Source organism: Rhinoderma darwinii, chromosome 7 (assembly GCF_050947455.1).
Source record: "Rhinoderma darwinii isolate aRhiDar2 chromosome 7, aRhiDar2.hap1, whole genome shotgun sequence".
Classification (NCBI taxonomy): Eukaryota; Metazoa; Chordata; class Amphibia; order Anura; family Rhinodermatidae; genus Rhinoderma; species Rhinoderma darwinii.
In genome coordinates this window covers 109,718,772-109,731,666 of record NC_134693.1, presented here as the reverse complement: position 1 = coordinate 109,731,666, position 12,895 = coordinate 109,718,772, and the positions used below count along the sequence as shown (strand labels likewise).

General features: G+C 42.7%; 1 protein-coding gene across 1 annotated transcript in view; it reads right to left on the bottom strand.

Annotated features, from left to right (window-relative positions):
* Window positions 1-12,628, bottom strand: part of ACAD9 (acyl-CoA dehydrogenase family member 9) — a 49,166-nt gene extending 36,538 nt beyond the window's left edge. Inside the window, exons 1-5 of the mRNA XM_075833825.1 lie at window positions 12,411-12,628; window positions 6,706-6,799; window positions 5,930-6,031; window positions 4,945-5,051; window positions 3,748-3,848 (exon numbers count right to left, since the gene is read on the bottom strand). Of these exons, the coding sequence (XP_075689940.1) occupies window positions 3,748-3,848; window positions 4,945-5,051; window positions 5,930-6,031; window positions 6,706-6,799; window positions 12,411-12,569 (563 nt within the window). The 5' untranslated portion in view covers window positions 12,570-12,628. The remainder of the gene's footprint in view (window positions 1-3,747; window positions 3,849-4,944; window positions 5,052-5,929; window positions 6,032-6,705; window positions 6,800-12,410) is intronic.
* Between the last annotated feature and the right edge of the window lie 267 nt (window positions 12,629-12,895).

The window sequence follows — 12,895 nt, the reverse complement described above, 5'->3', positions numbered from 1 at the left end:
TATGTAAGGACAAGTTATTGGAGATTTATGGTTTATTGGGCTCAATTTACCAAACCCATAGCAGGACTACAGTTTGTGAACTTAAAGAATGGGTAAGCCGTATTCTATTAATCCTCCGGTCACACAGGCTTTAAGCGTAGGTTCAGGAAATAGCAGAAGTAACTAAAGGACTATTGCGAATTGCAAGCGGAAAGTGATATTATAATGAAGGACTGAGGTGGAGGTCACTGCGTTTACCCTTGAAATCCACCAGCAGAATACAAGCTGCCGTTTTATTGGAGCAGCAGATAAAGTTAAAGAGACTGTCACCACATTATAAGTGCCCTCCTACATAAGGAGATCGGCGCTATAATGTAGGTGACAGTAATGCTTTTTATTTAAAAAAACGATCTATTTTCACAACGTTAGGAGCGATTTTGGTTTATGCTAATGAGCTTTCTTAATGCCCAAGTGGGCGTATTTTTACTTTCGACCAAGTGGGCGTTGTACAGAGGAGTGCATGACGCTGACCAATCGGCATCATGCACTCCTCTCAATTCATTTACACTGCACTAGCGATATAGATATATCACTATGTGCAGCCTCATACACAAGCCCTAACATTACTACAGTGTCCTGATAATGAATACACATGACCATCCAGCCTGGACGTCATGTGTACTCAGAATCCTGACACTTCTGACTCTTTTTTGTGAGATTCCGGCAAGTGAAACGAAATCTCGTTTACCTCCGTTTCAGGCATGAATAGAGACCGTATACTAGCTTTCCCGGTCTATGCATTACTGGTAGGAGCTACCTGAGCCTCATCCTCTGCTCTCTGATGCTTACGTTGCAGAAACACGTCATTGACTGTACGAGTGTCATATCGGATTGACTAAATATGACAGAGTTGTGAAAATTATCTTTTCCCTCCGGGAGTAGTTCCAAAAATTAAAAAAAAAGTAATTATACATTTTTTTGTCTATAGGTCGTTTGTCATATGCGCCCAGTTATTTTAGAATATTTGTAAAGGTTACGTTTTATTTAGTCACTTATGATGAGTCTGCAGCTCACATCCCTACAACAGTGTTCCTCAATACTTCTAGGCCAAGCGCCCCACACAAAGAATTGTCAATTGAAGAGTAGTTTTAAAAAAAAACTTAGACAAATAAGACGTTTTGATCGCTGTGTGTCCGGGTGCGGTGGCGCCCAACCGTTGCACAAACAAAGGGGCACACATAGCAGAGGTTGCCAAACTACGCCCTACAAAACTTTTCTCGCGACAAATTTGGTTGGCCTTATCAAACCATCCAGTGCTATTAAAACATTACAGAGAAGATATAGTGAGTCTATGGACATTGGTTTTATACACCAACATTCAAAGATAACGAGCTATCAAAAACTCACGACATGCAATAAATAGGCCCAACACCATGGTATGAGAAACCTCCCCATATCATGATTTTTGCAGCACCATGCTTTACTGCCTTCACAGTGTACTGTGGCTTGAATTCAGTGCTCGGGGGTCGTCTGACAGACTATCTGCGGCCACTAGACCCAAAAATAATAATTTTGCTTTGATCAATCCACAAAATGTTGCGCCATTTCTCTTTGGGCCAGTAAATGTGTACCTAGGCATATTTTAACCTATCCAGTACATGTCTTTTTTTTCAACCACGGGACTTTGCGGGGAGTTCTTGCCGGTAACTTGGCTTCACTTAATGGTCTTCGGATTGTAGCAGTACTCCCTGGTAACTTCAGATTTACTCCGATCTTTCTGGAGGTGATCATTGGCTGAGCCTTTGCCATTTTTGCTATTCTTCAATCTATTCGAACAGTAGTTCCAGCTTCCTTTCGAGTCTTTCAGGTTTTGGTTGCAACTTCCAGGCATCTGATGTCATTTTAGCTGAGCGGCCTATAATTTCCTGCACTTCTCTATGTTATTCCCTCTACAATCAACTTTTTAATCAAAGTAGGTTTTTCTTCAGAACAATGTGTGGACCGACCCATTTACCCTAGTTTTTCAGAAGGAAATGCACTATAGCCAACATGTGCAACATTTGCCACCCTCCTACCTTAAATAAGGGCCAAAATTGGCCCGTTATTCTACAGAACGAGTGACTTCACCAATTGAACTCCTCACTGCTATTATTTTGAAAAAGCTCCTTTCAATTACTCAGAACGAGCGGCATGCATGTCCTAATTGTTGTTTTTACTGCACTTACAAGTAAATTATTTGCCAAGTAGAAATATCACTTCTACCAAAAACATTTATTTATCAGGTCAATAATGTTCGACTACTATTTTTTTTTGAACACTACTATATTTCACTAATTTTCCCTCAAAAAGGTCTGCTACATCAAGACAACCCCTGTCAATGTGCCCAATTTGGGCATAAGTACACTATAAGAGTGGGAGCTGGGAGATCAATGGACACCTTGTAATACTACATTTCCTCCAGGGACTCCCCTCTGCTGGAACATCCAAGGATGATGCGGTCGGACTCTCAGCAAGCAGCTCATTGTTGAGGGAGCTACTAAATAAAAGTGGTTGGTCCAGGTTGGAAAGATACGGTATATCATTTTTAAAATAACTGCACGGCTTATTTAAAGAGGCCCTGTCACCAGATTCTCAAATCCCTATCTCCTATTGCATGTGATCGGCGCTGCAGTGTAGATAACAGTAACGTTTTTTTTTGTTTTTTTTAAACGTTCATTTTTGGCCAAGTTATGAGCTATTTTATATATATGCAAATGAGCTTTGAAATGGACAACTGGGCGTGTTTTTATTCGTATGTCCAACTGGGCGTGTATTGTGTTTTTAACTGGGCGTGTTTACTTGTTTTACTAACTGGGCGTTGTGGAGAGAAGTGTATGATGCTGACGAATCAGCATTCATTTACACAGCAGCATCACGTTCTTACTAGAACGATGTGCAGCCACATGCACAAGTGTCCTGATAATGAATACACATGATCACCAGCCTGGACGTCATGTGTACTCAGAATCCTGACACTTCTGAATCTTTTCTGTGAGATTTCCAGCAAGGGAAACGAAATCTCGTTTACCTCGTAATCTCGCGAGATTACGCGCGGCTTGCTGGAATCTCACAGAAAAGATTCAGGAGTGTCAGAATTCTGAATACACATGACGTCCAGGTTGGAGGTCACGTGTATTCATTATCAGGACACTTGTGTATGTGGCTGCACATCGTTCTAGTAAGAACACCATGTGCTGTGTAAATGAATGGAGAGGAGTGTATGACGTTGACTGGTCAGCGTCATACACGTAAACACGCCCAGTTAAAAACACAATACACGCCCAGTTGTCCATTTCAAAGCTCATTTGCATATATATATATATATATATATATATATAAATAAAATAGCTCATAACTTGGCCAAAAATGAACGTTTTTTTAAAAAAGAAAAAACTTTACTGTTCTCTACATTGCAGCGCCGATCACATGCAATAGGAGATAGGGATTTGAGAATCTGGTGACAGAGCCTCTTTAAAAGGGGCTTTTCCTATAATATGAGCAAAAGTTATGCCAGATCAATAGAATGGGCCAGAAACTTTGATGGAGAGACACTGCTTGCATGGCCTGCTCCCGCACACCCTGATCAAAATATATATACACATACAACTGCCAGAAATGTCACTGTCCTTTAAATTCTGCAGCTTTCCTAGTTTGTTGTCAAATATTCAAATGATGCAAGAGAGGAAAAAAAAAAAAAATTATGAAAAACAGAGCAAAACAACATTTTACCTTCCAGGTTCTGTGAGGCAAAACGCAGCAATGTGTTCTCCTGTTGCCAGCTTAGGCAGATATTTTGCTTTTTGCTCGTCATTACCGGCAATCAGTATTCCCTGAAGAAATTACAATAAAGCAGAAGTAGGTCTACAAATCTTCACACTGGATGATCTCCCATCCCTCAACCAATCATAATAAAATCAAGTGTCCATGTTATTAGGGAAGAAAAGCGAGAGGAATATCACATTTCTGAAATAACGTTAACAACCCATCATCATAACCCAACACATGAATGACAAAACGAACACAGACAACGAAAGAGGACAGGAAAAAAGAAGAATTAACTCCATCCAGGACAGGTCTGAAGGGCAGCGCAGCCATCATCATTTAGGACTATGCTTCACTAGGTGATTGGTTTTCCCCATTATAAACAATGCAATACATTTGGAACATTGAGCTGCTCTTAACAATTGCAATCCCGCTATTGTAGAAAGTCGACAATAGGTTCCAGAAGAGGCAATTGGGACTTTGGAATTCATTTAGGATCGCTACGGTACAGAAAAAAAATGTAAGGATCTGTCTAGAACAACTACATTTTCGATCAAATTGATGCTATTTAGTAATTTGATTTTTGCACTTGTTTTTATAGATTCCAAGAAGAGGATAAATAGATCTTATTAATATGATGGCTAGATAGATCTGTCTTTGTTGATCTGATGGTGGGGCCTACAGGTTTTACCATGCAGGTCCTCTCCAGTGCGGACAGAAAGATTATTAGGGGAACTTACTAAGACTGGCGTTTCATACGTCAATCTTAAAACAGAAGCCTATTGGAGTAAGATGCACGCCCCTTAATAAACTTGGGGTACCGGGGGGCTACCCTTGAGCGGATGTAGATTTCCACTATAACTTAAGCCAATTTCTGCCAAGTCTCGAACACTTTTTAGAGGCATATAAAAAGAAAAAAGAAAAAACGAACGACAAATTTTGACACAAAACAGGCTAAATAATGCAACTTTTTCTTTCTAAAACAGGTGCACATCGCTTAAGAAATCTCCCCGTATGTGTTTTCTACAGTAGGTAGCAGGAGTTTGGACTACAACATTTATTATATTTCATCTCAAGTGCACAAATCACTAAGCAAGTTAAATGTAACTTCTCATAAAACATACAACCAGGCTCTTTGGCTTGGTAACCTATAGTAGATTATACCTTCAGTCCTATGGCTTGGTGAGCAGCCAGAGTTACAGCTATTGAACCATCCAGAGACGTGATCTCTCCTAGTCGAGCGTACATAGTGTTTGACAACCCCAGGCCTCCTGCATTAAAACAATGAACATAAAATATGTAATCACTGCGCAGTCTGTACTTTGTGTAAGTACACGGTAGCAATCCTTTATATAGTTTATTTAAGTTAAAATTTCTAAAAAAAAAAGTGTTCAAGAACAGTGTACCTCTCTGCAGGTACACACACCAAGTGGGGGCATGTTAGCATTGTGGTCTCGTTAGGTGGAGGCAAAAGAAGGGGGGAACCTTAGGCCGGGTTTTAACCTACGGGTTATAAGCTAGACTGAAGGTATGAATTGTTAAAGTGAAACTCCAGGCAAATTTCCATATTTTGTAAAATGGAGCTACTAGGGTCATTAAACATACCAGGGCCATTAATTCTTAATCTGGTTCTCTAAATGCAAGTTTTCCGAGTTGCTCTGTACAGAGTAGGTCTTTAGCGACACCGGAAGTAACACGTTACTGGGATGTGCAGGAGAAGTTGCCCAAACAACACCCCTTCTGACATCACTTCCTGCTCTGCAGCTATTGGTCCGTCTCCTGCACATAATACTGGTAAATACGAAGATCCCATTTTCAATCTTAGCTGCTTCCTCCTGCATTTGAACCAGAAAGCAGGGAGAATTAGCTGTAAGGGAGCAGAAAGCTTAGGATTACCAATATTATGTGCAGCGTGTGTGCACAGGGAAGCCAAAGCAGGTAGTCTGTGAGGTGCCGCTTCAGCAAAGAGAAAAGCAGAAGGGCAGAGAAAGAAAAAGGAGAAGAAGAAGGGCAGAGAAAGAAAAAGGAGAGGAAGAAGAAGGGCAGAGAAAGAAAAGGAGAAGATATTCCTGGTTATGAAAGTGCAACAAGGTAAATGAAGAAATCATTTTAGGAGCTGCATATAGTCCCAAGTGAAACCTCTGCTTACCATACTCCTCAGGAATCTGCATGCCAAACAGGCCAAGGTCCTTCAATCCTTTCAGTGTTTCGGGAGGTATTTTAGCATTTTGATCAATTGCTTTAGAATCAACTGGAAGATGCAAAACACACATTATTAAACAAAAATAAGGTCAAAAGAAAAAGCCAAGAAATTATTATATTATAGTGACCAAGTGAGCACAAATAGGTCATTAATGGTGTAGGCATGAAAATGTACCTAAATAATGATCCTTCATGACTATAGGGGTTGTCTCATGACGACAACCACTTTTCATATTCCGTATCAGGGTATATGGGCATCATAGAGGCAGGGGCCCCCACCCAGGACTCGTTTTGGCAGCCCCAGCCGCAGCTCGGAAATACATGGCCAGGATCTGCTTCCACTGGCAATAACAGTAGATAGTCGTCTTCGATTTATAAATCAATGGTCTTTGCGAAACAACCTTTTTAATGGCCAACAATACAGATCCAACGGAGGGTTGTAACTGAACTGTTCCAGACTCAACAAGTCTGCCTGGATATTTAGGAATATTGAAGCAGTGGACATACTGTATCATATGGCAGCTATGCCATTTAGGAGGGTGGAAAGTCTGGCTGACAATATATTTGTTAGAGCTGCAATAGTGGCCATCTGGGTTATTGCCAAAATTAATATACTTAATTTGATATAGGACAGCACAAGGATGTTTATATTTTTTTTTATTATTTTTGCCAGAAGTACGGTCTAATATATAGTATTCTTTTGTAATAATCATCATGTCTCACCTTCTTCACTGAAGAACTTCTCCACAGGTCCTACAAGTTGATTGATTTCTTCTAACTCCTCATTACTGATCTCTGGATATGGAAACACTTCTTCCTGGTAGACACAACATTCAGATGAGCGGACTCCTAGCAAAGTAAACACTGCAAATTCTTCTAAACTACACCAAGCAACATGAGGCACGTGCAGGTTCTTGTAGCTTCTACAATAATTCACACCTTTCCCTGATGTCCTTTGGTCTGTTACATGCAGGAACTTTGGCAACGAGAGGATTAGATTACCATCACTTACAATAAAACGGTTATACCTTGGTTTGTATCTGTTGGTGCCAAACTATCAGACTGATATAAACTAGCTTCATAATCAAAAACACCAACACCAGCTCCTTTCCCTCGTGGTCTTCATTTAAAGGGTAACTAAACGCTCAGAAAACCTCTGACGTGATAGGGACATGCCAGAAGTTTTGATCAGTGAGGGTCCGAGAACTGAGACCCCCACCAATCGCTAAAACGAAGCGGCAGAACTGCTCGGATGAGCGCGGAGCTGCTTGATTTCTGATCGGCTTTTCATGGAAAATCGATGCAACAGTGTACCCTTTAACATATATACAAAGTTTATTACTGTGAGGGTAGGATGCCCGCTGCGATCACCCTCCCTCACCTAGTCTATGGACATTTCATGAACAGAAATAAATCTAATCTTATACGGGATGGCGAGTTGCCGCTTTTTCTTTTATGCTTTTCTTTGTATTAATGGATAGACAGATACTCTTCAGAAGAGTAAGTACCACCGTGACCTGTCATACAATCATCCCCCCCCCGGAGACATACCTGCTCCTAAGATAAAGCGAAGCCTGTGAGTAGTGCCGACCGATTGACTTTGTTTTACAAAGTTTATTAACAATCCTCACTGATTTTTCTGAGAACCATTCTGAAATTCCCTCCTACACGTCTGACTTTCCACCACGTTGGAGCAGATTTATTCATCTTAGCAAAAAGAGCACTGGAGTAAAATACACCTCAATAAGTTAGGCACCATTCTGGCTGTCCATGCACCTGAAAGAGAAATCTACAGCTACCAGCTGGCATATATTTCCTCTATAATATGCGCCAGCTTCTGGCATAAATTATAGTGAATGTGTGGTGCTGTGCCAGGCCATGCCCCCTTTTGCTAAGTCACACCCACTTTTCAGGAACGTCACTAAATTTCAGATCAGAATGAATGCAGAGAACGTAGGACTCCTGGACAACCTGACTAATAATATAATAAAAATAGTAATATTCCTGTATATCTCTGTGCAATCACCATACCAAAATTGATCCTTTCCTTTGGGAAAAAAGGATTTCCTATGATCGGATCCTCGCCTGTTTTTAGCAAAACACATACCGGCCTCATATGGAGCGTTAATTTTAGAGGTGGAAACGCAGATTAAAGGGGTTATCCGGAGATCTAAACCCGCCCGCTATTCTTCCTACATAGGAATCCAAGTAACTTACCAATATACTTGATTTTACAATTCAAAAGCCCAATCAGGTGATGCAGGATGCTCTGTAGTTTCCTTCTACATGATAATGTGGCAACACAGCCCCATGTCACTTCTGCCCTCCCTTCTTCTGTTGTTGGATTGCATCAATCAAGTGACAGAGGGGCTGGCACTGCAATTGCTCCTCTCTTAAGCCAGCCCCCTTCTTAGCCAATGAGAGGCAAGGAATGGGTGGGGAATGGGCTGCAGTCAAGTAAGAAAAGGCAATAACTAAGTCCCGCGAAGAAGAGTGTTTGTGCCACAATATCGCGGGTAGATTGTTGGCACTAAATTATTATTTTCTGTTTGGAAACAATGTAGTACCATAAGGGAAATTATATACATGTGTCGGGGGAGGTTTTTTCTCTTTTTGGGCCGTCGCACATCCCCTTTAACATGTACGTAATTGGCCAGCTTGTTGTACTGGAATTCTAATGCATAAACAGCAGTGAGAACATTATAGCATCATGACCTTGTGTGGGCTGAGCAATACTAGGGCCAAGCGCAGGAGACACACAAAGAAGTCCTTCATATTGGTTATAGGGTATCTCATCAAACCCACCAACAATGAGCTAATGTCACCAGACCACCTATATTGAGAATGCTATTAAAGGGGTTTTCCAGCCACTAAAAAGTGAATGGGAGAAAAGGCTGCAATACCGGTGAATAGCCGCTAAATGGGCGTCGACGACTCACAGCGAGCAAGAAGAAATGAAGGGGAAGAAGCATTCATACTAGCACTGCGGATCCTTCAAAACAGCTGATCAGCAAGGCTTCCTAAAGCTGGACCCCAACCCATCAGCTATGGAGGCTATTTCTATATTCTGGCCGAGACCTGTTGATGTTTTTTCCAGCATCTTCGAGCAGTTTTCCATCTCTTCTCTAAAAAGTACCAGGACTTGCTGCTGTATTCTGGGGAACCCCTGACCAGGTCACAGGTAACCCTCTTGTTCATTTGTAAGGAAAAATGAAACCCTATAGACTGGTTTACAACTACTGTAATTTGCGTATCAGAAATGAAAGTGGCAGATAGTAGGTCTTTATTTCCCAGTATCATTACTGCCCTATACTCTTCATTAAAGAGGTTGTCTTTGTCCATATGTGTCCTATTAGTGTACGTGGATGTTCAGGACCCCCTACAGTTGGAGTGGATAGAACTAAATACGAGCATCTCCAACTCTGGCAGACTCGGTCTAGTAATGTATTACATGGTCGGGTACCATGTAGTAGCACATTTCCTCTGCAATGGATACAAGGTGCAGCCAACCACCACTTCCCTCTGTATTATAAGCGGAGAGCAAGGGGGTCGCAGGAGCCAAACCCACCCGCTTCCCTTAAAACCGGAGTAATAAGTTATTTGAGAACGGGATTTATAAACCAGACGATCCCTTTAAGAATTATCAACAGTCACATCAATACATTAACCATCAGATATAATATATGCACCATCCGTACAGGATATTTTACTAAACTAATCCTAGTCAATTACATGTCTACATAATGTTAATTTAGTCCTCAGTTCAGTCTTATGCCTCATGGGAACGAGCATATTACGTATCCATGCAACCGCCTCCGTAACATGGCGCCCAAAGACTTTTGCGGGGCCATAGCGTACCTCTGTATGTTTCCAATTTAATATAGGCAGAGGTTTTTGCCGAGTGATTCATACAGAAAATACCATGCCATGCTCCATCAGGTGCCATATTCAACAGATAATTTGTGCATATGCCTCTAGCAGAGAATACCCCTAATACAGCAGCCCACGGTGTACGGAAAATGGCGCCACAGGGACTCATTTTTGCTTAATACAACCCCTGTACATGCGGTCTAACTTATATACAACTTTACAAATCTTTTACTTTGATTCTGGCAAGGCGACAGCTATATGGTGACATGGAACGCTCCTATGTAGACGAAAGATAGAATCCATCCCTCTACACAGGAAACATGGACAACACCGAACAGATTGTGCTTGTAACAGGGATTAGAAACACTTAATTATACTGCCTTATGCTTAGCCACCTATAGAGGTCTAAATCCATCCCTAATATATGCATAATACCAAGAGCAATAATGGGTTAATGGTGATGAGTCTTAACCCTTATACCAGTAGATATGTCACTGAGGGCAAAGGGATTAACGCTGGAGAAAGACGGACCAAATTTATTAAGAGACGCACACACACCCCCCTTAATGAATTAGGCGCAACTCTAGCCATCCATGCGCCAGATGCCGTAGATCTGCCCTGCTAGATTTCTGGTGTGGATTATAGTAAATTTATCAGGCCATGGGTGGCCACGGCCTTCCACTAAACCCCACCTACTTTTTACGTAGCAGAGGCGATGTAGAAATTAATAAGTCGCTAAATTGCGAGTTTTCTGAGCCAGAAAACTGCCGTAGTGTGTTTAATAAATCCCCCCCCCCAATGAATAGTCCCCCTGTGCTGGTACAAAGTCAGGCATTTCCCAGCCGTATCCCGTTAATGTCTACCAATTTAAAAAAAAAAAGCGTATGGGCACCTTTAGGCTGGATTCACACGAGGTCATTACGTCCGTAATGGACAGAACGTATTTCGGTCGTAAGTCCCGGACCGAACACACTGCAGGGAGCTGGGCTCCTAGCATCATAGTTATGTACGACGCTCGGAGTCCCTGCCTCTCCGTGGAACTACTGTCCCGTACTGAAAACATGATTAAAGTCCGGGACAGTTGTCCGGCAGCGAAGCAGGGACTCCTAGCATCGTACATAACTATGTTGCTAGGAGCTCAGCTCCCTGCAGTGTGTTCGGTCCGGGACTTGCGGCCGAAATACGTCCGTCCATTACGGACGTAATGTGCTCGTGTGAATCCAGCCTTAGGCTGGGCTCCTATGCAATGTAAACTCTACAGAGAAAACAGAAAAGAAGTTGTGCGGAAAGCAGTCTGCAAAACGACTTTCAATTCCACAGCCGGCCAAGTTATGCTGCGTATTCTGTGCAGAGACGCTGTGTTTTTGACCCATAGACTTGAATGGGGAGCAGAAATTCTGCACTAAAATACACGAGTAGAATTTTGTATAGAATTACACAGCTGGAAATCTGCAGGTGCACATATAGTTTTCTATTAACGCGTCACACAAACCGCAGGTACAACCACTTCACAAAAACTGCAGCAACAACGCACTATGTGGCGCGGATTTCTGTGGCCGATTTACCAGCTCTTTTTGAGACTTTGCTGCAGAAATTATGCGGCGTGTCCTGTGTGTGGGAACAAACCCGTAGCAATACAAACTCCTCTAGGGCCACGTTTACACAATGAGGATTGTCAGGATTTTGGCACGGATTCCTCATCACAGTAGAAGGCCCCACCACCGACATCGCAGGTTATATCAGTGTAAGCGGGTACCAGAGCCTGGCATGCCAGTCAATCATTAATCCCACAGCACATGACTGCTCTTTTCACGATTATGGCGGCGGTGACCTGAACGTACTATGAAGCACGCCAAAATCTCACATGTGGGAAGAACATTTTCCGCCCCAGTCCAACAGCTGCGCAGAGAGTTCAAGGAGCCAAGTGTGTCACAAAAGTGTGTGAAAGGTCTCTACTACAGAGCGGGCAGAAACACAGGGACTACTGCAGGGACTAGGTACACGTCAATAACCAACATTGAAAGGTCTCTACTACAGAGCGGGCAGAAACACAGGGACTACTGCAGGGACTAGGTACACGTCAATAACCAACATTGAAAGGTCTCTACTACAGAGCGGGCAGAAACACAGGGACTACTGCAGGGACTAGGTACACATCAATAACCAACATTTCTTCACAATTCTGCTCATATACATAATAGTCAGGCGCACAATCTCTCAGTGTAAGCTCAGTACAAGGTACACACTGATTTCTACAGGGTGTGACAATATCATGCTGCAGCCAGCAGTCACTTCTAGTGTCGTGCATGGCAGGATATACCATGTATTCCATGTCCACAACCTTCGTGCAACTTTGTCTGCTACAGAACGATCATCACACAGTTGCTATGTAGATCGGTTGCTAAGGAGAAAAGTAAAGTTGCACGACTCCTCCAGCAGCCCTGTCCTGGCTCTGCCGGTCACAGCAGTCGTCTCTAAAAGTTCTTTCACCTCATAGGTCACCCTGTACCGGGCGCTAGTGTGTTGCCGGTCATTAGATTTTATTAGGTTGACTTTACCTTGTTAATGGACCCCAGGAAGAGCTGCTTGGCGTACGCCAGGTTCCGAGGGCCCGTGTGTACGAGTCGCCGTAATTCCACCGGACGTACCCGGGAGGGGACTCCCCATCCCCAGGCAATGCGCCCGAGCTGACCACTCAGCCTGTTCATTGCTCTCATGTCAATGTCACAGCCGGTAACCAACTTTTCCTCATTAGCGAGCGACCCGCTACGTCATCAGTAGGCGCGGCTGCCGGGTGGTCACGTGATTCAGCAGAGACCTTGCACTTGTTCCGAGCGCATAATATTTCCTGATTATTGGATTAGGAAACTACATCTCCCAGCGTGCCCCCCGTAGTCGCAGGAGTGCGGTGATAGTCGCTCACACTGATTTTTGGAGTATATTTGCACAGTGCAGTTTTTAAAGTCTCAACCAGGATTGGTTTGAAAGAAAGAGAAGTAGAATCTTTCCTATAAACTTTTCCTCCCTTTATGATTATGTTCAC